The 23,895-nt window shown below is 46.2% G+C and overlaps 1 protein-coding gene across 1 annotated transcript; it reads right to left on the bottom strand.

Annotated features, from left to right (window-relative positions):
* Positions 1–252: 252 nt before the first annotated feature.
* wtip (WT1 interacting protein) lies at positions 253–23,895 on the bottom strand. The gene is made up of 8 exons (XM_056413465.1): positions 22,255–23,895; positions 16,265–16,366; positions 8,195–8,262; positions 6,765–6,827; positions 6,407–6,537; positions 5,644–5,695; positions 5,391–5,459; positions 253–3,892 (listed from the first exon to the last, which is right to left on the bottom strand). Exons 1-8 carry the CDS (start codon positions 23,750–23,752, stop codon positions 3,740–3,742), a joined length of 2,136 nt encoding a protein of 711 aa, XP_056269440.1. The 5' UTR covers positions 23,753–23,895; the 3' UTR covers positions 253–3,739.

Below are 23,895 nucleotides of genomic sequence, written 5' to 3'. Positions count from 1 at the left end.
ATGCCAGTGTAGAGATCACTAATTATATATAAACCCAATTACTTCACTACCTCTGCATAACTCAAATATGTGAAATTTTAGTTTTAGAGCAATATTGGTTAGTGTTGAGGGCCAAAGAATTCCCAAATGAAACCATTCATAAAGGATGCATCATGTCAGCAGTATTTTATAAGGTCAATTTTTCAATGAAAGATTTCATACTTCATAAAAAAATAAATAAAGATTGACCAATAAAAACTACAAACTAAAAGAGACCATTTTTTTGCAGTTAGCTACAAAACCACTTTATTGAAAAAGCAGATTATGTCATCTACAGTTAAATGATACGTCCCGATTTTTAATACATTAAATAACTTTAGACTTTTTTCATGTTTAGATAAATAGATCTAGTTTCCTTGTTTATGAACCATCTACGTAATCAAAACACTTACAAAAGATGTGTGACAGATGTGCTTGTTGGAACTACCAGTAGGAGAAGAAGGCTTCTCTCTTTCCAAGTGATTTTTTGACAGAAAAATAAAATACAAAACTAGTCTCTTTATGTACAGGGTAACTAGATGTGTGCTATGCAATAGAAACTCAAGTAGTACATTTTTAAAAGGGTGAATACATTCTCTTTAAAGGGGATACACTTGGATCTTGTTAAGTTTGTCTTGGGGGTTGACAATGTGCAGACAAGAAAAAAAACAAGAAAAACCTCATTCCTAAAGTATAGCACACAAACTACTTGACCAGAACCCTCAAACAAAATTGAGGTTAGTCAAATTACACTGGGAATGTCTCACATACGCAGTGTGTTTTCATTTCTGCTTTTACAAATATACAACACTAATCATTCATACATTGAATGAATCTCATTACATCAGGTTACATTAGAAAGCACGTTCTACTCGTGGGGACCTCTGCCTTCAGTCTGTTTTTGACACATTCAGTAGTATTTATTCAGACCTGCTTGTACAGTAATGCAGTATGATTAGCGACCAGTGTTTGCACATAAGACTTGGTGGTTGACTTATTCTAGTGTGAAAGTCAGATGGGTGGAGTTTGCTAAAGTCAGAGGAAGACATATCAGCCACTGGAACACAATGGCGACACGGTGCTGGACAGATGCTCAAACAAACACCAAGAATTAGAAACAAACATCTGGAGGGAGGTATAACACAGTCATTACTAACAGAGAGGGAGCAGGTCTTTGTGTTGGTGCTACCCTGCAAACAGTGATGTGCGTGTGCCATGGCCGTGCCACTAGCGCGCGCACACACACACAACATTCACACAATGCTGATAATTGAAATAAGCACACATAATTGGGGATGATCTACCTTTTGCTCAGTGCAATGGTATCGCAAAGTTCCCTCAATCCCCCCCCAAAAAACCAACAACTCGATGACAGTCACAAAGTGAGGCAGGTGGGACTAACTCAGTGTTTTTGGTTGACACACACATCCATGCAAACAACCAGCAAGGGAAACATGGGACGGACTCCCGAAAAAAGGCGGGTGGGACCAGCAGCTCCGGGGTTTTAGGGACGTCCTCCCACAACACGACAGCCTGCCGTTCAAACGGGAGCGAGACACACAAACACACGCGCTCCGTCTCGAGGCATCCTTGTAGTAACGCACTATGCTCTCGGTGCTCATAAGGCGATGAACAGTACCGGGAAAGATTTTCAGGAAACAGTGTCGGGTAAAAGTAATTGCGCAAATAAACCATTCAATTAGTTGAATTCCTCTTCGCGTAACAGATGTATGCAGAAAGTGTCAGAAAACACGTTTTCTTTTTGTCCTAAAGCTACTAGCGCTTAATATTATATTTTTAACATACAGTTTGGCCATGTCCCTTCCAATCCATCTTTTCATAGTTTGCCTGAGCTGAAATTTGGTTTCTACGATGGCCGCTGAATGTTGAACCACAAGGCCTAAATCTCAGCATTTAAAGACCCATTTCGAGCTAAACGCTCAGATTTTAGGATTAGGTTTAAATCTTAATCCTCGAGCTCTTTGTGACAACTTGGAAAATGACTGGCATCCTCGACAAAACGTCTGAAAAAGTCCACAAATGCATCGTCACATTTTGTGGGATTTAGGTAGAAGAATACATGGAATTACACACAATAAACCTGAAGTTAAGGTATGCAGAAATGTCTGACTGTTACAGCTGCTTACAGTTGTCAGAATAAAAGGGGGATTTGCCAAGTCGATAATGGGATAAATGTGTTGCCAAAAACTTGATTTAGGTACTTTTACTTTAGGTCATTTGGTACTCAAAGTGGAAAATAATAATTGAAGGAAAATACGGTTTGATCCTACAACGCCAGTGGATCTGTGACCCCGTGAGAGACGTGAAGAGGCTCCGTGTCCTGGAGGAGAAATCATACAACAGACACAAAATCTTCAGGAGGCTTTCGACTGCGTTTCACCTCTAGATTCCATCGCGAGTGGAGCAATGAAAAAAAGAAAGAAAAAAAATTAAAAGAGAATCTACATCTATGATCTTGTGTGGAAAACAGTTGCAAAATATATATTCATATATAAAAGACATTCTATGTGCATCTACAATTTTCTTTTTCCGTCATAATATAAACATTAATTAACCCTCCTGTCGCCTTAGGGTCATTTTGACCCGATTCAATGTTTCACCCTCCTGTTACCTTTATATTTACTAACATATTTTACCCTTTGGGTTCAATTTGACGCCAGCAATTAAAACCTCCAGAAAATTATTAGAATTAATATTGTTTTCCAAGTTTAAGTGTGAGGCACTTTATGTTTGTTTGTTGACTACCGAAAGAACACCGACATTAAACATTGAATGGGGTCAAATTAATCCTAAGGCGACACAAGGGTGTAATATTGATTCGGGTCAAATTGACCCTAAGGCAACACAAGGGTTAAGACACTGCTTGTGAATCTCTCGAGGTCTCGTCTAAGACTTCTAAGTGGAATGTCAGTCGGTTCCTTCTCGTGGTGCTACGGTGCATCTGTTTTTTCGGGGTGCTGCAGGGTGACGAGCAATGAGCAAATAGTTTTTTTTCTCTTTCTCATGGCCCCGTCTCGTGATGCTGGGTGCCCTTTGCATCGCCTGTAGCAGGACTCCAATTCACTGTTAAGTTTCACGGAGAGCGAGCCCGCTCTGAAGGCACAGCACGCCCGCCCTGGGGTCTGTCCCGTCCAGCCGGCACGAGGAATGTGGTTGCTTGCTTCCCGGCCTCCCTGACATCAAAGGATTTCTCAGTCGTGACAGCGCTGCAGAATTCACGGCGGCGACCCGCTTCAGTCAGAGCGCAGGAATGAAAAACATGGAAACATTTTTTAAAAGGGCGAAAAGCATGGAGAGAGACGAGATTGCGTCCTCGCCTCCATTCCAAAGAACCCTCTCTTTGATGAATGCGTTGGGGTCAGACCATGTGACGTCAGCAGGGGCCTCTGGGAGAGCCGCGGTGTTGGCTTTCAGGGTTAGGCACCCAAGGGGAAGGGGGGAGGAAAGGACCGCAGATGAAGAAGGAGGGGAACCCTTTTTTTCTCTCTCCTAGCCCCGTCATGTGACCGCAGGGCTTGTGGTGGTGGGAGCTGCACAGAGTGGGATAGTCCACGGCTTGGCCGTCCAGTTGAGGACAGGGGGCACACAGAGACCTCCCTGGAGCTGCTGGAGGGGGTGCAGGCCTTTTTTATTTCCCTGCTGCTGGTGTCTCGGATCACCTGGGAGGCAGGGCTACGGTTGCTGCCCGCCCTCCTCCCCCTCACAGCTCTGTGACATGGAGGGGGTAGCTGGGGGGCAAGTGGGCAGGGACCTGCGTCTGGAGCCGGTGGATGTGGCAGCCGTGGCAGAGCAGGTGGCCTTCCAGTGGATAGCAGCGGTGGCCCTCTTCGTCGTTTAGCTGGAGGCCACAGTCCTAAGAGAGTGGCGAACAAACATGAGCAAACACCAAGAAGACAATCAATAACTAAATGTGTGTGTGTGTGCTTCGTTGATGCTAAATCTACTGGAGGGAATAGATTTGTATTTTGGAAAAATAGTCTTGTAGTTGGATGAGATTGACAACCGTCATATCCCTCAGTGGTTTCTCTTCACGTTTCCAGTCTTTGTGTCAAGCTAACCTGGCAGAGCGCGAGTGAATTAACATTCGTACTGATACACTGAACTCTTGCTTTGAGCTCAGGTCTGCTGAATTGCCGCATTCACCGTCGTCACACACATTCGGTCGGAGTGATGCATCAACATTGTGACTTCAATCGTGCGGCCGCTTCGCTGGATGCGTCATAGCATGAGAAGGTGCTGAGCCCAGAGCCCGTATTCAGATTCTGAATTGTGAAAGGATCCAGTCTAGTGCTCCTCCCAAACGGGTGCCTGTCTTGTGTTTCTTTGCGTATTTCCTTTTAATGTGTGTGTTGGCACACACGTGAAGAAACACAGCCGATTCCATACATTTATGAATAAATACATTGAGCCTGCCGGAGGAATTCTGTCCACATCAGACAGGAATGAAGCCGGGTGTTTGACCCTGAGCATGCTGGGGGAACTCTGGAAAGGCAGCTGAGAAATCATGTATTATAAATGAGTTTAACGCATGTGGGAAACAGTGTTGCTGTCTCCTTGAAAAATGTTTGCAAACGAAGTCAAACATTCCTTTAGGCACCTCCGGTGATACAGAATCGGAAAAAATGTCTTTCCAAAACGTAATAAATGTAAAATCTCCAGGATGATTCAGCTCTGGACTTTGCCTTTCCTCTCTCCACAAGCCCCCCTATCCACAACTCGGCCGAATCATTACCCGCCGCTTACTCCGATCGAAGCGAGATGTCAGCCAGTCAGAGGCGTCCGTCTTATCTGTCCTCATCAATTCAGTATTTACAGTTCAGGAAAAAATGCTGAATCTCTGCGGTGGAGCGGAATATGCGTTTGTTTCACATCAGACAGGAATGAGGCAGAGTGTTTGACCCTTCTGTCACACTTCAACTGCAAATCATCTGACGGAGTCCAGTCACACCATGACTGGGATTTCACAAGTCTGGGCTGAGCAACAAGTCCCCAGCTGAGTTCAGGGCTCAGCGTGGAATGTGCTTCGTCAATGAGTCACAATGTTGAGCTGTAACCTTGGGCTGTATCCATCTGTGTGTGTGTGTCTCATTCATTCATAACTCACGGACATATAATTAATCTAAAGTCTAGTCTAATCCAAGGTGCATTGTGTCTGTGAACGGGAAAGCATCCGTGTACCATCGTGTGTGTGTGTGTGTGTAAATATATTCTGCGTGCTTCAGCCTGAACATGTTGAATAACACATATTCTGCTGGGCAGACTGCTCATATGCGTTTGTTTGTTTGTTTGTTTGTGGGTGTGCGTGTGTGTGTTAGAGAGAGGACAGATTACAGGCAGGAGGAGCATCTCACCTCGCAGTGGTAACACTCCACATGGTAGTCCTTGTCCATAGAAACGACCCGGATGGTTTCCTCGGAGTCCTGGTGGGACAAACACACACTCAGACTCTCGTGTCTCATTAAAGATAACCAGCAGGTCTCAGGTTTGATCTCTGCAGCGCCAGCATGCGTCTTCATGGATAGCGTTGAGTCAGTATACTACTTAGGGATGACAAACCCAACCGATATGTAGGATGCGTTCCAACTGATGTTAGACAAGGCGTACCTGGGCTGGGAGGATGGGCTGGTTGCAGGAGGCACACTTGGGAGCAAACACCCTGTCGTGGAGAAGATACCAACAATTACAGACTTGAAAATGTCTCCAGTTCACATTCTTAATGTCCATCATTATTCTGCTGCTTGACAAAAAGGGAAAACTAGCACGGTTCTCGTTTTCCCCGAGTGATGAAGTGTTTCCCATCAACGACCTACAGTCAGGGTGGACCTGCAACGGTTTCGTAATGTACTGAGAATGTCTTCTACGACTCAATGACCGCCGCTCGCTGTGGGAGAATCCCACTTTTTTTTTTACCTCTGCTCATTGCCCCCGCATCTGGCTCTAGGTCGGCTTAAAAAAGGCTCATGGCGAAGGTGGCTCACAGCTCCTTGAGCTTTACAGCACATCCACGGCCTGAAGTGCTTCCTGCCTGTGTTGGGAGGGACGGGGCCCCCCGTCCACAGTGCGTCATAGGTCTGCGGAAATGACGGCAACCCACCCCACCGGCCTTCAAACACAGACCTCGTCTCGCTTACCATTAATAGCTATCCAATCAATTATAATTAAATTGTTTACAAAAGCACAACATTCTCCATAGATGTTGTCTCTTCATCAAGCTCTTTCGAAGTGCATCGATATCTTGCAGCCCGCACAGTAGATCACACAGATGGTGACAAACTGCCATTTCCAAATGTTACTTTTTGTGCTCGGTACTCTGTGATGCTGTCATCCCATCGTATCAGTGTGCAGAGCACAGAGCTGCTCTCCTTACGTGTGGTAGTCCATGACACAGTAGATGTTGTTCTCAACGTCCACGGTGAAGGGCACTCCATCGAGACCCTCTTTACACACCACGCAGCGGAAACAGCCCGGATGGTAGGACTTGCCCAGCGCCTGGAGGATCTAGACGCCCACACAAACAGAAAACAGGTAAGACTTGGGAGTGAGGCCAAGTAGCACTTCATGCCATCAAAGATATTTCATAACTCACTAGGTTTTTGTAGTAAATAAGGCTCACGGTTGTGAGAAACCAAGATTAATACCGTAGTAACATTGCTGGGAAGGTTTGAAATATTCTACATCTGTTCACTCATTCATGCTCTACATGCTCTGTGAGATAGAGCTCCTACCATCTCCATGATCAGGTGACCACACACAAAACACTTCTCGGCCGTCTGCTGGAAGCCAGAGTACTGCAAGACAAGACACAGAGCTTAATAACTTCAGTAGTAGTCTGTTGGCCATCAGTGGGACAGCTTCACACCTGATGCATGAACTGGTTTCAGTCCAGGACTCATCCATAGAGGGTGCTGCTGCGCTCTTTAAGAGAGCGCGAAAAACATTTCCTTCAGAACCCTTTTGTCTCTCAGCTGACATGTTGGTCAGATAGCTGTGACCCATGGCGTCTACCAAATGTTTTTTTTAAATCTTTCTTTTACTGCTGGTTTTTCCTCAAAGACCTACATTATATTACACACAGTTAAATGCATCCACATTTGGGAATTGTCATGTTTGTGTTGGCCATTGGGCGTTCCACTGGCTCAACAGGGTGGGAAGTGCCTTCTGCGTGTTACAGGAAACGAAACACCCCACGTCACATCAGTAGCTTCTTTTTCTTAAACCCACAGCGTGGAGGATAATGACCATCTGCATCTCACAACCCCCTCAGGGTCATGACCTGATGACTCGAAAGGGGGGGGGGGGTAGATGTGGCTACCAGGTGAAGGTGGGAGGTGGTAATGGGCAGGCAGCCCCCTGCCCTGACATCTCCACTCCAGATCTACCATCTCCCTTCCACCGAGACACCCCCCGGGGGGTGACCAGCCAGACTAGTCGTTTCTTAACTGTATCAGGGAGGCGGAGTAAGATTAGTCTCATCCCGTCATCTGACTTCAAGCATCAGTTTATCACTGACGGGCAGTGACTGAGGGGCAAAACAGGAATTTTAGTATTTCCTCAACCGATTAGCAAGTTAAACTGTAAGGGGAAGCTGCCTGTAAACGGGAAGTACTGACAACGTTGTGAGGTTGTTTGAATCCTAAAGCGGTTTTCAACATTTATGTCACAGGAACCTTTTGTAAGCTCCTTCCTCCATGTTTGAAAATTAATCCCCGACACATTTTATCGCCCTTGGTTTTAATAGCAGCATCGCATACAGCTACAGAATGTAATGAAAAGTGAATAGACATTAAATGCATCATTACAGCGTTTCCGTGAAAGCTGCCCTGTTAACCTGAAGCAGATGGACCAGGAGTCCGAGAGCTACTGCTGTCGTCGACCTCTCTTAATTGTAGGCACTAAGGAGCAGCTTGTGGAGTCATTGATCTCCTTGGGGAAATCTTGGGGAAATTAGTGTGAATTGGAGGGGTGGTGCTGAATTCCTAATTACAGATGGCATGTCCGTTTCCTCCAGAGATCTGCAGAAATGTAGCCAGAGATCCTAATCCCTCGCTCTCTGCTCCTCCCAGCCATCTGTCACCCCGCCGTGAGGCCATGATACGGTGCTGCCAGCTGATCATCACAAACAAAATCAATAACCGTGAACACACAGTTGACTCACCAGGAAATCCTCCTCACAGTAGACCTTGCCGTTGACGTTGTAGAAGGCTTTCCCTCGCAGCCTCCGTCCTGAAAAAGAAAGAAGAAAAAGTGAAATCTACATATTTAACAAGACTTTAGCCAATTTGCTGCAGCAGATAAAAAGGGCATAAAGTATGCGGACAGATCTTTTATTCAGGGATGTTTTTGCCAGCTCGGACAACATCTTGACAACGTTCGGTTTTAAATGGAACGGAGATCCAGAAAGTCCAAAAAAGAACAAGCTGAAATAGCTGCCGTTTTAGCTGCATATTAAAAAGGCACACTCAATTATAGATAAATAGATCATGTCAGACACAGCACCCGAATGGCCTTTTGACACTATTTCTGATACATATGCTATACTGTATGCCTCTTCCTTAATCTCTCCACTTTACAACCTCAACAGAAGGTCAGTGCAGAGCAGATGTCCGGCTGAAGGTCATCGAGATCCTGCCTGTGCATCCGTTTAATTACTTTGAGCGTTGAGCCAACAGGAATCCATTCACAAGCCATACACAATCAATACAGCAGGCTGCTTTCAAAACCACCCCCTAAGAAAGAGAGAAAAACCTGTCCTCCCTTTCCCCACCATTATGCCCCGTTCACAGACACACCAACAATAGCAAACTGGAGGGAGGATGTCCCTAACTTTGACACACGCATCGAGCCGAAGCTTTTAATTGAATAGCACACTCAAATGTATCAATTTGATTTTGAGTGTTGGTCATTCCTCCAGATACACGACCAAAACTTTGCTGCTACCATTGGCTTGGCGGCTGGTCAGACTGATGAAGCTACTTTGAAACTTCACTTTGGTGGTCTCAAATACCACGCATCCCATCAACAGTTGCCGCCCTGCACCGTGCAAACACGTCCACAGAAACATGCCCACTCCCCAGCGGGCCTAGGTTAAGCATACTGAGCTTCCAGCTCCGAGTGTGAGGGCGGAATTCCTCTGGGAGAGTCGTCATTCATCAGAATCCCAGTCTGAATCCAACCTAAAAGGAAATTCTGCTGTGGGGCTGGCTTCTGCAGCCCCCTGCCATGCACCCCTCACAGCTCGGCCATTCAAATTCATTTAACAGCAGCGGTGTCTCTCTGGCAGCGCAATGACTTCACCCGAGCCTGGCAGACGAAGCGCACGGATCTCATAAATCTGCTGGATTAGTCAGATTTAATTGTTGTCCCGAGCCACCACTGATTTTATGGGTGTCCCAGCTTGGGAAAGATGGGCCCCCCTTCCCTCTTTTTAAACACTGAAAATGTATGCAATAGCTGTATTTCACACACAAACCCGGTGTCACAATGCTGGGAGATGGCAATACATTAAAGACCCACATAAATGGCCGCAGCAGCCGAGGAATGCTGTCCACACAATAGGTGAGACTTTTAAGACGTTGAGACTGAGGACCAATTAGCATTTTGGTAGCGTGGAGGCAAAGAGAAAAAAAGGGGGACTGCGGAAGAACTCCATGTGAAGCAACTCTTGAGAGACACCGTCTTCAAAGCCGAGACGTTGGATAGGCTAAACTTTGCAGGAACAGTGAGATTATGGCGAACAGTGCAGCAGCGGGGGCTGCGAGATGTTGCTGTGTGCTCGTCTGTGGCCTCTGCTCTGGAGTTTTGGGGTCTGGAAGGTGAACACAAAGGCCCCAGCGCTGATGACTGTGTGGAGCGCTGCTAGGGGAGCGGGCCGACTGAGCAAATGGGGACATTCTTTCTGCCTGAGGTCACTCTCTGGTCCCATTCAACCCCCCACACCTCTCCAACACCCGCTCTCTGCCCGCTTCCCTCGCCGCCGCGTAAAGGGAGGGGGAGGGCTCTCTCCTCCCTCCCTCTCTCTGGCCTTTTGTCACCAGACAGCGCTGCAGAGAGCGCAGAGTAATAGAAGCCGCAGCTCCGATTAAAAGTTACTATTAAATCCAAGATCTCTTTAACACTAAATGGAAATGGATGCAATAAAAATGTAACAATGAGATCAAAATGTAACCTTTATGAACGTAAGATCAGAGCCTCATCAAGATAGACATATTTTGAATTATAAATAGGTAAACAAATAAGAATTCCATCGATATGAATATATATTATAGAAGTATAGGTTTTACATAGCCAAAACATCCATGCTGTAAAAACACATTCTCATTGAGCAGCTAATGAAACTTAAATGACCGTACAAAAATTAATGAACCCTATGAAAGGTAACGTAACCGCAACACGATTAACTATGACAGAATTATGACTCTACTCTCCTTGCTCGAGCTGCTCACAGTTATAGCCATGACCTCTGCGCTCCTTGAAGCAATTGCGTGTTATTTTTGTTCAGTTTAGAATCAAAGTTCATTTTGCTAATGCATCCATTATGATTAATGGCGTTGCCTTGGGAACCGAGCGTTGGTCCGGTAAAAGAGGACTGGTATGGCAGCGTTGCACTGATCATGGTATAGAAGTCGTTATGAACCATCTCACACATAAGAAAGTGGAAGGCACTGGTTTCCTCGAATGAGCCAGCATCATTTAGTGGTGTTCACAGAGGGCTGTACGTTGATTTTCTTTTATTCCTTTTAAGCCGAGATCAAATTAATGTGTTGGTTTCCCCCGAAAAAATTGTGGGACTTGCTTGGCCTGACCAATAAGCAGTGTTGTTACTGTAATTCCACTACTTTTAGCGGTAACGAGCATGTAACGAAGTATTTTTTTAAATCAACTAACGCAGTTACAATTACTGAAATTTAAATGAGTTCGTTACTCGCGTTACTCTCTTTTGTGAAAAATGAACACTTGCAGACAAGAAGACAAGCTAGGCCTACTTTAGCTGCTTCTGATCCGACATCGCAGGACCTTGGTGGCGCAATGATATTGTAACGTCTCGGACGTTATGGCACTGATGACACGGAGACGGGACGACGTTATTAATCCTCACTTTATTGGGCATCCACCAACACAGACAGCTGCTCCTCTCGGCTCAGCAGCTCGAACGTCAACAACAACGGTTCCCGTCAACCACCCTTAACTCCCGTTTTCCGACAGGTTAACCCCGCCTCCCCTCTACTCCGCCAATCACAGGCACGCCCCCTCGACCAGCATGCACGGTGCCACACTGTGATTGACAGCCACTTCCAGTGTTGCCAGGTCCGCGGTTTTCCCGCGGAATTGGGCTACTTTTGAAGTGTTGCCGCGGGTTTATTTTTTTGTCCGCTGGTTCGGGTAGACCTATTTTGCATGCAAATTACATGAATATCTTTAAATAAAAATCCATATTTTAAATGAAATAATTTATTTATACCCAAATCCTACCAAACTGACTCCAGATCAGCACGTACACGCCGACACATCCGCGCACACAGGTGAGCACACGCTCACTAGCACCCCCCCCCTCAATTATATGCAGCACCTCAAGGCACCTTTGTTTTCTCTTTTAATTAGTGTTAATACTGTAGGCCAATCACTTTTATTTCATTGGGCCTAATGTGGTAAAAAAAAAACACTGTTAAATGACAGACAGTTATTTTGTATTAAGTTAAGTATTAAAAGGGACTTTTGTACTACTGCTTGATTTGAAGGCCTGTTGCCCTGTTGATTGCAATAAATAGGTCTACAACATATGTTTATTGTGTTTGACTGTTCAGTACTGTTCATTACATTAAAAAAGCAGACATAAAAGTAACTCTCCCTAGTAACTAATTACTTTTGATATACAGTAACTAGTAAAGTAATTAAATTACTTTTAAAAGAAGTAACTAGTAACTATAACTAATTACTAATTTTCAGTAACTTGCCCAACACTGCCAATAAGATCCTTTGCATCATTTTATACCAAAAGGCCACCAACGACAAATGTGTTAAGCACCGTTGTAATAACTATGGTTCAGGCCAAGGTCGGCCTTCCAGACCGTTAATATACGTGTTGTCGGTGACTAGATTTATTTTTATGCAGCAAAACACAAATAATCCGAGTGTCAGATGGATGTCACTCTAGCCTCCATGGTCTTCAGACGAGGTTTAATCGAGCAAGTGTTCACTTTGAAACATCAAAAATGTGCAAATGCTGCTCAACAAAGTAGGTCATATCAGGTCACATTCCATGTAGAAGTATGTGTCAACTTCCTATTGGTCATATGGCTGCTGTGGTGTCCCAACATGAGATAACGGTTCCTCTTTGTGAGATGTATGGCATACTCATCTCGACATGAAATTGTTTTGTCGTTTTCGTAACTCAGGGTTATAATTGTAATCTCTGCTTGGACACTTTAAAGAAAAGAAGAAGAAAAAAGAAAAAGAGCTAAACACAGAGCAACGAAACAGGCGGGTTCATTGAATCTCTGGAGCTCAACATAGGACACGTTTTAGGCAATGCCTGATTGACCCAACAAGTGGCTTGAAGTAGGCGCTGGCCTCCGAAAACCTACAAGTAATCACACATATGACTCTGGCTGTGCGATCAGTTTCTTTGGTCTGACAATAAGTTGTTCTGTACACTACTAGTGTTGCACTTTGAGACCTACAATAAACAGACCGAGCTGCATATCTCGTGCTCTTGACGGCGGGATGCATCGCTCAGTCTCTGTCCTCTGCCTCGGGCAGAGAGACCACAGCTCTGGTCGGTCTAGGGTCCTCCTAGATATGTAGATGTACTCACAAACGGAGCCTCAAACTGATTTTTTTATTTGTGTACCATGTACACAATCAACATGATTTCAGAGCATTGTTGAAGGCACTCCACCATCAGCCATGAATGATGCAGTTCTCCAATGGAATTTATAACTCATCACCAAGTAACTGTTGACACACCCTTTGAGCCATCCAATGTAATACTAAAACCAAAAGAAACACTTCGTAGAAGTACAGCTGTAGAGGAAAGGCTCGGGGAAACTGCATGGGCTAACATGTCTACAGTTGTGCCAAATAAAGAAGAGATGTAGAGAAGAGGGGTGTGTGTGTGTGTGTGAGTGTATGTCTCAACTAGACAAACAGTTAATAATACCCTCCAGCCCGTGATGCAGTAATATTGTTATTATGTGCTCGAGTGCTTTTGGGATTTGGAGGCAGATATAGCTGTGAAATTTCTGCATCTTGATGCATACAAACTTTGAACTCCTATTGTCAACCCTTCATGCATCATTACATCTGTCCATATTATACTGAAAGTGATAGTTTGGAGTACATTAGGATAAGGACTACTATCAAGGAGTAAGGATAAGGTAAACAGTGAGAGTTGTGCTAAATGAACAAAGCTGGCTGACTTCAGCCCACGCACCTCTGCCAATGGACAACAACACTTCTAGTTGTTTCGGCCTCTTGCTAAGAGATACATACGAGTAGATCTACTTTTTGGCTGTGGCTCAAATCGAGGGCGATGTTATAACGTGGTAATGACCCAGGTCCTCGTTGCAAAATGTCTCACAGCATCCAGTCCGCCCGTTGTATCTAACAAGCTACTGACTTGAATAACTAATGTGGTTTATATGACAGCTTCCAGTCTTTATTATTGCCTTAGTGGGCATGTACACATGCTCTATGATTACCAGGAATAAACAACCAAGAAACCACGTTTCCATGTTTCCTGCTTTCCGATTTCCGCTGCCTGGCAAGTGCAACTGGTGGCGGTGAATGATTTGAGAAATTCAAGCCCTTCAGCTCTCTTCTCCTGCCAGTTCTTTCAGAGGCAGTTTGAATTACTGTAACACACAGATGAGTCACCGGCCCTGCGGCGGACAGTCGGCTCATCCAGCCCGAAGCGCCGTGTTTTTCTTTCCGTTTTTTCTTTTTCATCCTATCCAGAGAAGGCCTCGCATTCAGACCGGAATCTATATTCACTCTAGTTAAAAATATATATATTTGGTGGCAAATTGGGGAAAAGTGCAACTCATCCTCCTACAATTAGGCTGCAGAGGGACAAAAATACCTTCTTTAAATAGCACAATTATAGCCGTGAGAATATTATGCATGTAAATGTGCATCGGCAGACGCACTTTTAGGTGAACATGTGCTCGTACAGTGAACAAAAGATAAAGATAGACATTTAGGACTGAACTGACCCCAGAACACACACAAAAAACGTCCACTTGTCTGCACGTGTGTGTGCATGCACTTCCCCATGCATCCGCAGTTCAACGTGAGCCCTTGCCCGGCCTGCCCCCTCTGATAAGCAGGTCTGGTACACTTTGTGACTGTCTGATTGAGGTCCTCCAGGGAAGGCCGGCTGAAGTGGAGGGGGTAGTTTGCATTCTTGGCCATTTCATGAAAAAAGGGTGCAACCATGGGAGTAAGCCAAGAGGAGGGCTCAATTATGCATGGTTAAACAAAGCCCAAGGCTACCAGCGAGCAATGTCTCAGCAAACTCAACCTCACTATGGCGCTCCAGACTCCGTGAGGACCCTTCTCAAGAAAAAATGTTAAAAAAGAAGAAGAGAGAGAAACCAAAAAACAAACAGGCACACAAGAACGCAGCTAATGTTAAATCACTGGCTTGTGTTATGACAAGTGCAGGCACTTTGAAACTAGACTACTCAGAGGCCTTCACGACTCTGCTAAAAACAAAACATTTCCCATTCACATGAGGTCAAATGATGCATCACAGAGTTTACGTTGACGATAAACCAACTCGAGAGGCAGGATGAGCAGTCAAGGACGACTGGTGTCAAGCTCACAAACTCCCCCTGGACGGCATCTTTCCCGTAAATGCCCCAATAATTCGCTCGGGAGCCGAACGGCAACGCACACCGCGATCCAGTCATTCTCTGAGAATATGTTCAGTCTTCAGGGGAAACAATCTGCTTATCTCACAAATATGTTGGTTGTTAAAAACCTGAGTCTTTGTTTCATTTGATCACTGGAAGCAGTTTTCCGAGTGCAGCGAGCGAATGACTCCGACAATAAGCCCTTAACCACAATCAGGATGGTTAAAGCAGAAGTCAGCCAGGTCAGAGTCTACCTTTCCACGGCAAAACCCGACAACTTCAGCAACTGGACACTCAGCATCTGGCCCCTCTTTCTTCAGACACACAATAAATCGGAAAGTATGTGGCTTTGGTTACACGTAAATTATAGGCAGTTCTTCCAGGGCCGGAGGGGGTGGGGCACAGGATCAGTGTCCATGTATAGTACACATATGAATGGAAGCAACCTGGCTAAAAAGCTCTCTCCCAACATCTTCCTCTTGTTTCCCCGGGAAACAGGAGAGGAGGGCTGGAGTTGAGACACACACACACGCACACACACACACACACACACGGGATGTTTCTATGGTGTCAAACTAACATCACATGCCTCCATTCACCTGCAGGGACTGAAGGCATAAAGTGGCAAACCAGCCCTCAACCCGAGGAGCCAGACCTCAAATCATGGTCAGCATCTCTGATTAAAATATGGCTGCTTTCCCTGGCTGTGTGTTAAGGCAACCGGAGAATCAGAGCTATGTCGGTGAGATCAAGGATGTGGACAGGAGAGTTGCATGGAGGCAGAGATGTGCGGCAAGGACACTGTGGAAGATGCAACAAGGGAGGTGGGTGCAGTCGTGTGGTCTGCTTTCTCCAATCGGACAGAAGTTGCAGCTGCTGTTATGACACACAGCTCAGGGAGACCGTTAAGGTGCTTTAAAACACCATTGGGGCCCAATTGTTTCAATTTGCACAACAAAACTCCAAAAAACTCCTCATTTCTCAGTCAAAGCTGACCACACACACATCTGATGCACGGTTTTCGGCAATGAACGGCAATAAATCCGCTTAGAATCAAGTGAGAAAGGGCGCTCCTTATAACTCCAAGACAAAAACTGCTAACAGCTAATCCTGCGTACTTTTAATTTGCACCAACAATGTAAACCTATAATACAAGCTAAAAAAAGAAGAAACAGGAGCAGGTTGTTGCCCATTGATAACTCACTGCATCCATAGCAACGTAACCTTCCTTATTATGTACCGTAAAAGCATTTTGGGAAGTTAGCGGTTATTCACCAAATAAACAACACCGTGGCGTCCACAGAAGGCAGACCTGATGATGCACCACCTTTTTATACTCTTATTCCACTAAACCGAATGGAGCTTTTACTTACCACAGGAGCAGCAGGTGAAGCAGTTTGTGTGATACAGGTTCCCCATGGCCTGGCAGGCTTGGCTGGCTCCATACACACCGTTCCCACATTTGACACAGATTCCTGTTAAGAGACACACAGTCGGTTAGCCGATGTTATGAATCCTGAGCTTGTATGCACCCAGAGCATCCGACAAGAAGAGAAAATCTCCTGGTGAATCAATCCAGACGCAATTTAACCCATGTTATGAAAAATCTAAAAATTTCTGATTGGGATTATTAATTCACGAGTAATATCCAGGAGCTCCAACAATTTTGTGAGTTTGTCTTTGTTGCCAGGAGCATGCAGGTCATTGAGGTGCTGAAGAGACGCCACCACCCCTGATTGGACTTTTAAAAGTATATTCATCACTGCTGGGGGTCCATTTTTATTGAACCAGTTATAAAATAGATTTCATTATATATAAATGTACAGTAGTAAAACTGGACTCTGTTTAATATGCTTTACAGATGAGGATGGTGGTGCGTGTCTCCCCCTCCCCCCGGACTCCTCCACTATGTTTGGGGTTGCTAACAGGATTTTAGAAACACAATTACTCAGCACATTACTGACCCCCACAGACAGAAGGTTTTCAGAAGTCACCAATAAAGTTAGTAGTCTTTAAATATTAAAAAAATTATCATAATGAAAACACATTGGTAACTCTAAAGTCCATATATAAGACAAGTTAAGGCTCAGAAAAATAGCATTAATAGTTATTAATTATAATCGGTCAACTATAATCTCAGCTCATCAGCGTCATCGGGGTCGTGCGGGTGTGTTGGATCAGATCTGACGGGCGGTGCTGACGGCATACACAAACATCCCCAGCGACTGAAATCAGATTATGATTTAAATGTTGCCAACTGTGATTGGTGCACAGAAGTAGAGAGCCCGCCCACTTCAGACCAGTGAGAAAATATTTCATGTAAAATAACCACCAGAATTGAATGTTGTAAAAATGGACCATTTGGCCACTGATCAACCCTGGGAGGAAATGCCCATCTTGCCACAGGTAAACAAGAGTATTGTGACCTTTGGTGAAGCAAAGAGAAAGGGGGCTAAAAAATAAAAAACGGTGGCTTTAAACTATTTGGACGCAGCAGCAGACTAACGATCTCCGAACTCTCACGCACAAGACGACCTCGACTGGGGTCACATTCCTCAGGGAGGGCAGGGTCAAAGCCTGGGAGGGGTGAGTCCAGGGTCACAGTGCCTACAGGACACAAGATCCCAACAGGGAACTCCCCCCCCCCCATACGGACAAATTATTACAAGGATTTATCTAAGAAATAAATGCATAACTCAGGAAGGATTCGGGAGCAAGGACACACTTTCAGGGACGTACATCGTAGATTTATCTGGCTGTCTGACGCAAGCTTTTCCCTTTCATAACAACACCAGTACAATCTGTGGCTTTGTAGGAAACAGATAAAGGACCCAAAGGTTACATGTCTTCCCTTTTCAACCTGAAGTGTGTGCACAAATGAATTTATCTAATCAACGTAAAATATTGGCATTTCCGGGTGCAACCTGAACTCACCACTTCACTCATGCACTCAAAGATAAACTTGAAATAAGCTTGACTGGCCGAGTAATTTCTCAAAAAATGAAAGTCACTGATAGTAGGTAGAACAAAATACAGGTATCGGTGTGCTGGAACATTTCTTTTTGTTACCTCCATAAACTCCCTCTTCAAAGATGAGAAAACTTCAGTGAAATCTCTCAGACGGTAAAAGTAAGTGTTCCTCCTGATAGACACATCGGATTCATCAGCCCACGGCCATAGGCGATTGAAGTGGAAGCATTCACCCAATCTGCCAGAGAAGCGGGAAGCCAGCTCGCCATAGTTGTCGATAATTAATAGCATTTACTGTTGCACTAAATTTCTTTGAAATTCTGTCATTCCTGATTTGCCTCCTGGCTGTGTCTAGTTCAGCATAGGTTTCTTATTCAGCTCTGGTGCTCACGGGGACATAAGGCCACTTTGTGAATAGGAAACCTTTGTGTAGACTTAATGAGACCGTGACTGTAAATAAAAATGCCCTCTTAAAGCCTTTTTTTTATTATCAGAAAATCATCCACATACTGAACATTTACTCTGAATAAATTACAAACACTGCACAGTGACCAACCCTGGGAGGAAATGCCAAACAAATTACAAACACTGCACAGTGTTCAGATAGCAGTCCCCAAGTGTTCATGAGGCGCTCCTCTCTCAATGCCTTTTGTATATTAAACATAACTCTTCTGCAGCACAAGCTCTTTGAAACGTTATGCTTCGTTTTGTATAACACAGCTCTATGAAACTTCTCCAATCGTAACTCATGCTCAACCCAATGTTGACATTATCCCATTTATAATTTGCGGGGCGGCTGTAGCTCAGTGGGGTAAGGGGGTCGTCCTGCAACCCCAAGGTTGTAGGTTTGATCCCGGCTCTCCCCATTAGTTGTTGCAAGTCGAAGTGTCCTTGAGCAAGGCACTGAACCCCCAGTTGCTTCCCGGGCGCATCACTGCAGCCCACTGCTCCTTAATAACTAAGGATGGGTTAAATGCAGAGAACTAATTTCCCCTTGGGGATTAATAAAGTATAGATTTTATCTTATTACTGATTAATAGCCTATTAATATGGTATTATAATATCATACATAAATATGGCATAATTAATCTGAGTGAGTGTTTAACTGGAGACGCCAGGCATGCCAGCTTTGTTAATTTTCCGTTTCCTGCATCGGGGCAGCACACTTCCTCTTCTGCTTATTTGTAATGACGACAATGGACGAAACGGACCAGCTCCCTTGGATGTCCTCATACTTCACAGGTTATAAAGCTTACCAGTGATTGCATGTGGCTGTGTGAATAATGACGACTCAGATCACACTGTGCGTCGCTAGCGACTGCACAATGTAGTCATCGACACACCGGCAACTTCCACAGACCCACCAGGTATACCGACTCCAGATACACATGCGTCTGAAGTCACTGAGAGCACAACGACACCTGGACCCAGCGGGAGTGTGTGTTCTTACCCTTTAGATGTCATGTGAGTGGGTGAGAGATTTAGGCAGCTACATTTTTCATTTCTTTCCCCCAGAGGGAATTCTATGGCCTTGCATTTAAAGATATGGCTCTTTGGCTTCGATGCTCTACCCAACAGCTACACTAAAAATAATTATTTATTTATAAAACCATATTAATTTACCACGTTGACATTATCCCCTCTGATCTAAATTGGAGATTCTTCAAATCTGTTTCATAACATGTTCATGTGGCAAGGACAGGATGTTGTGCATTCAACACACACACACAGTGTGTGTGGCCGTGTTATTAGATTTAAAAAAAAAAAAATTTAACATCAAAGTCAGACTGGTGAGCCTGGAGATGAAACGAAAGCAGGAGTTGAGTCAGTGTGCGTATTTAAACAACTATCTACATTTACATTATTTCTGAGAGACGCGCTCGATCAAACAGAAGGCAACCTGTCCTGATGGCATAGCAGTGATTATGTGATGAGATCAGAATACAGTAATGTGCAACAGTGCCGTAGAAACACACAACTTAATATGATGTTGTCACTAAAAGAACAACATGGAACGTGCTGCGAGGTGTAATAAAGCTTGTGCACGGCCAGACTCGTGAAACTTTAACGACCACTCGGTTTGGCTTTGGCGTCTTACAGCGCAACATCAAACCTGCGCTCCCAGAGACGCAGGCAGGTTGCATGAGTCCTTCAACCAAACGAACGGCAGCGTTCACGGAGGGGTGAACTGCACATTTGTACTCCGAGGAACCAAATGCTGCTAAATATTCTTAAACTGCTGCTCGTCTTACTGGAGTGATTCAGTGTACTGCATACAAGAGCAGCTTTGTGCGTCTGTCAAGCACAAAAATAAATCAGGATCCAGTGTGATCAATCACAACGTGGGCCCCAACAGCACCACAACCAACTGCACAAATAGAGAGTATAGCATACAGAAGACGCTCGGCCGACAGAGGAACAGGAGAGCGCTGTGATGCACTGTGTATTGAAAGCAAAACACTTGCTAACGGGTGCAGACCTCGATAAGAACAACGCAATTAACTTCCCATCAAGCCTACAGTGTGTCGTGTCATCTCATATTTAGAGTTCCAGATGCCTGAAGAACAATGTGTTTGGTGCTCTGTGGGTATTGTTGTGATCTGTGGGGGGATTCTAGAGCTGGCATTTGATTTGATAAAGTACCTGTTTACTAAAATCACATTGATATGGCAATGTGAAAGACTGCAGTATTTTGCTTCTGACGACAGCGTTCAAAGCATAAAAGCCAAGAGATTACGCCATCATTTCAGAAGAGAGGTCTTCACTCGGAAGCTTAATAACGTAGACTGAGACTCGAAAGAAATCAAGAACCCAATCTCATGTAAGCTGCCATTTGTGCATGGACAGGAAATACAGAGGGCGGTCTTGATTTCCGTCAGTCAGCATTTGTGTTTGTCAGGCCTGTTGCATGACTACTGCCATTATAATTCTGGGCAGGTGATCAGACTTGACCCCCACCAACTATGTCTGGCCCGCCAGCCAAAATCGTGTGCCAAGTGTCTGGTGTTGCCCGACTCCCCACCGGCTGGTTAATGAAGGGCTTCATGGGGGAGTCAGGGCTGGGTGGTGTGTTGGTGGTGGGGAGGAGGGAGGTGTGTGTGGGGGGGGGGGGATCCCTCCACTGCTTCAATTGCAGGCCTGTATTGGGCCAGCTGTTGATTCACAGCTCCTTCTCCACCACAACAAACACAGGCCACACAAGGGCCACGGCAGAGCAGAGTGGGACACTGGCAGGCAGTGCTGCCCCCCTCCCCCCCTCCAAAAAAAAAGGCTCCGGCAGTCAATTTCTCCACTGTCGCTACGGAAACAGAGCTGTCTCTATTGGGCTCTGAGCGTCTGACTGCATTCTTCTCTCTCTCCCTCCTTTTTCTCTCTCCATTAGCACTCCAGTTCCCCCCCCCCCCCACACCCACCCCTCCCCTCGCTGTCTTCCTCATTGTTTCCTTCTGTCTCCCATCCTCCTGCTCTCTCACCTGCCTCTCTGGAACAAATCAACAGCCGTCTCCGCCTCAGTCTGTGCAAGTGCACTGGCTATAAAACATCCACTGTTCTCTGGCTGCAGCCATTTGTCTGGCTGCTAATTCAAAAAGGTGGACAGCAGCTTCCTCAGCGGGCTTTCTGTGGCTGCGTTATTACTGTTGAACCTAAATATATCTGGCCCCACAGTCCTGAGTCACAAAAATGTGCAGCGATGTTCAATTCTTGAAATCAACCCAAAATGACGGACCACAATCTAGCCATCAGAGGATATTAAGGGGCATTTCCAACACATCCAGAACCCACAATGACCAAAGGGGCCTGCTCTGGCCGAACAGAAGGTCCCATTCAGGGAGGTGCAGTGCTCGGCAAATGTTGGCCCTGCCAAGACAGAAATTAGCATTGCCCTGCAATGCCACTCTTATCTGCCACAGAGGGAGCCTTTAGTGGTAATGTAGATTTAGCAGGCTGCAAATGAATGTTGGAGAACACAAACCTATAAATAACCTATTTCCCCCCCCCCCCCACACACACACACACAGTTTTAACTATTTCTTTGAATCCGAACACTTCAGTGAGCACTCAACTCCTGCCACTGTTTTGGATTCTAGACGGGTTCTCTGTCTGTAGATGACCCAAACCCACAGCAGCGATTTCTTTGGAAGCAATGTTGTGTATCAGGCCCTGTTTCATGATGGTGCATACACATTGGGGAATTGATCCAAGCACTTTTGATTTGCTTAACTTTCAGGGGCTTGTAGATAATTAATGATGGATTAAAGTGATTCCCCTCTGCTAGAAACAGTAACACATTGTTTGCCTACATCTTGTTCTGATGTGTGCAATATACTTGAAAGTTTTTTTAAATTTTTTGTATACTCTACAGAAAAAACCCAATACAATTAATATCACCTACCAAAGTATTCCTTTTTCATGTGCATCTCTAACTCCTTTTCCAGCTCCAAGGTGAGTGCCTCCAGCCGCCTCTCCGCCTGGCTTGGTCCACTCTCTCGGCTGGGGGTCACCTGGTAAGAGATCTGAAACCTCTGGCTTGATGATGCCGTCTTTGAGCACACCCCGTAACTAAATGACGATGGCAACCCCGCAGCCATCTCCACGGTCCCCCCCGCGTGGGCCGACTGCTGCTGGGGCTCTGGCACCGCCGAGAGCCCCTGGAAGTGGATGCGAGTTGGGATCCCGTTGGAGTCCCCGAAATCCTGCAGCAGCGTGTCCTCGTGTAAACTGCTGCCCAGCATTGATGACCTCGGCGAGGGCAGCTGCAGATCCGGGTAGGTGCTCATAGACCCCCTGGAGCTGCGGGAACTTCTGGAGCTGTGGCTGGAGATGCTGGACCGCGGACTCGCCACGCAGTTCGCGGCGGTCCCCGGTCGTGCGCTCCCATCCTGGCTGCAGATGCTCGAGCGCGGGCTCGCCAGCGGCGCTGCGTGGAGGATCGCCCCCTCCAGATCGTGGTTGACCACGGACCCGTATCGAGAATCGGAGTAGCTGGATCTCGGGCTGGTGGTGAAGGAGTACTGGCTCGCCGTGCTCGACCTCGGGCTGGCGTGCCTCTGGTCGTAGCCCATGCTGATGCCGCTGGTGCGGTTGCTGCTGGGCTTGCTGCAGCAGTCGCAGCTGTTGAGGCTGGCCCGGGGGCTGGAGTGCTTGCTGGTGTCGCTGGCGGTGCTTGCATAGCTGGATCTGGGACTGAGGACGCCGGTGCCATCGCAGTGCACCAAACTAGACCTGGGGCTCGAGTACCGGTCCTGACCTGGTACCACCAGACTGGCGCGCGGGCTGCTGATGCTCGACCTCGGGCTGACATGCTTACTCTGGTCTTGCGAGGACAGGGATGACGCCAAGCTCGACCGGGGACTGGTGGCGTTGTACCGCCCGTCGTGGTGGCTGCTGCCGGTGATGCAGACGCTGTTGCACCTGTTGCCGGGCAGCGCCGCCGGCTTGTTCAGAGGCACGCCGTCGAAGGCGGAGCCGGTGCTGTACCTGTGGCCCTGCACCTCCAGCGAGTATCTCCTGTGCCTCTCGGAGGCGCCCGTGTAGCACGGCAGAGCCACCTCGGATTTGGTGCAGCAGCCCTCCTCGGCGTCTCTTTGAGGGGCACAGTAATCCATGGGCACGGTCCGGTTGCAGTTCACGGGGCGCACCGGAGCCGCGTTGTACACTTTATTCCCAGGCGTGAAATTCTCCACGGTGTGATGCTGTTGGTGGAGCGCAGACGTGCCGTTCACCGGCTTGCTCTGGTGCTCCGCGACCGCCGGAGCCGAAAAGTCCAAATCGGGGTTAATCACCAGGTCTCTCCTCGCGGTGTACATCCCGTCTTTGTACGCGTCGTACAGAGAAAGGTCCTCCATCAGTTTACTGGCCCGGAGTCCCAAATCGTCCTGGTAGTGCTCCATGTTGTTGCTCCTGAGGCGAGGAACAAGTTCAGAGTGTGCTCCGCTCCGCGAGCCAAACTAGCGAGCACCGCGGAGCACTAATTGCATTTCACATGGAAATCAAAACAAAAAACCCGCCGCGGTACAGCCGTCGCTCATTTACA

This window comes from Pseudoliparis swirei, chromosome 4 (genome assembly GCF_029220125.1).
Source record: "Pseudoliparis swirei isolate HS2019 ecotype Mariana Trench chromosome 4, NWPU_hadal_v1, whole genome shotgun sequence".
Lineage (NCBI taxonomy): Eukaryota > Metazoa > Chordata > Actinopteri > Perciformes > Liparidae > Pseudoliparis > Pseudoliparis swirei.
Note: the sequence above shows the minus strand (reverse complement) of the source record. Positions and strands in the feature narration are given on the sequence as shown.

What these genes read in the sequence shown, in the direction of transcription:
- wtip (XM_056413465.1), bottom strand. Translation starts at nt 23,752, where the DNA reads ATGGAGCACTACCAGGACGATTTGGGACTCCGGGCCAGTAAACTGATG. An exon ending in CTTCACCTGCTGCTCCTGTG is followed by an intron (nt 8,263 to 16,264) that starts GTAAGTAAAAGC and finishes TTTCTTTTTCAG; the next exon opens with GACGGAGGCTGCGAGGGAAA. An exon ending in AGCCCATCCTCCCAGCCCAG is followed by an intron (nt 5,460 to 5,643) that starts GTACGCCTTGTC and finishes TTGTCCCACCAG; the next exon opens with GACTCCGAGGAAACCATCCG.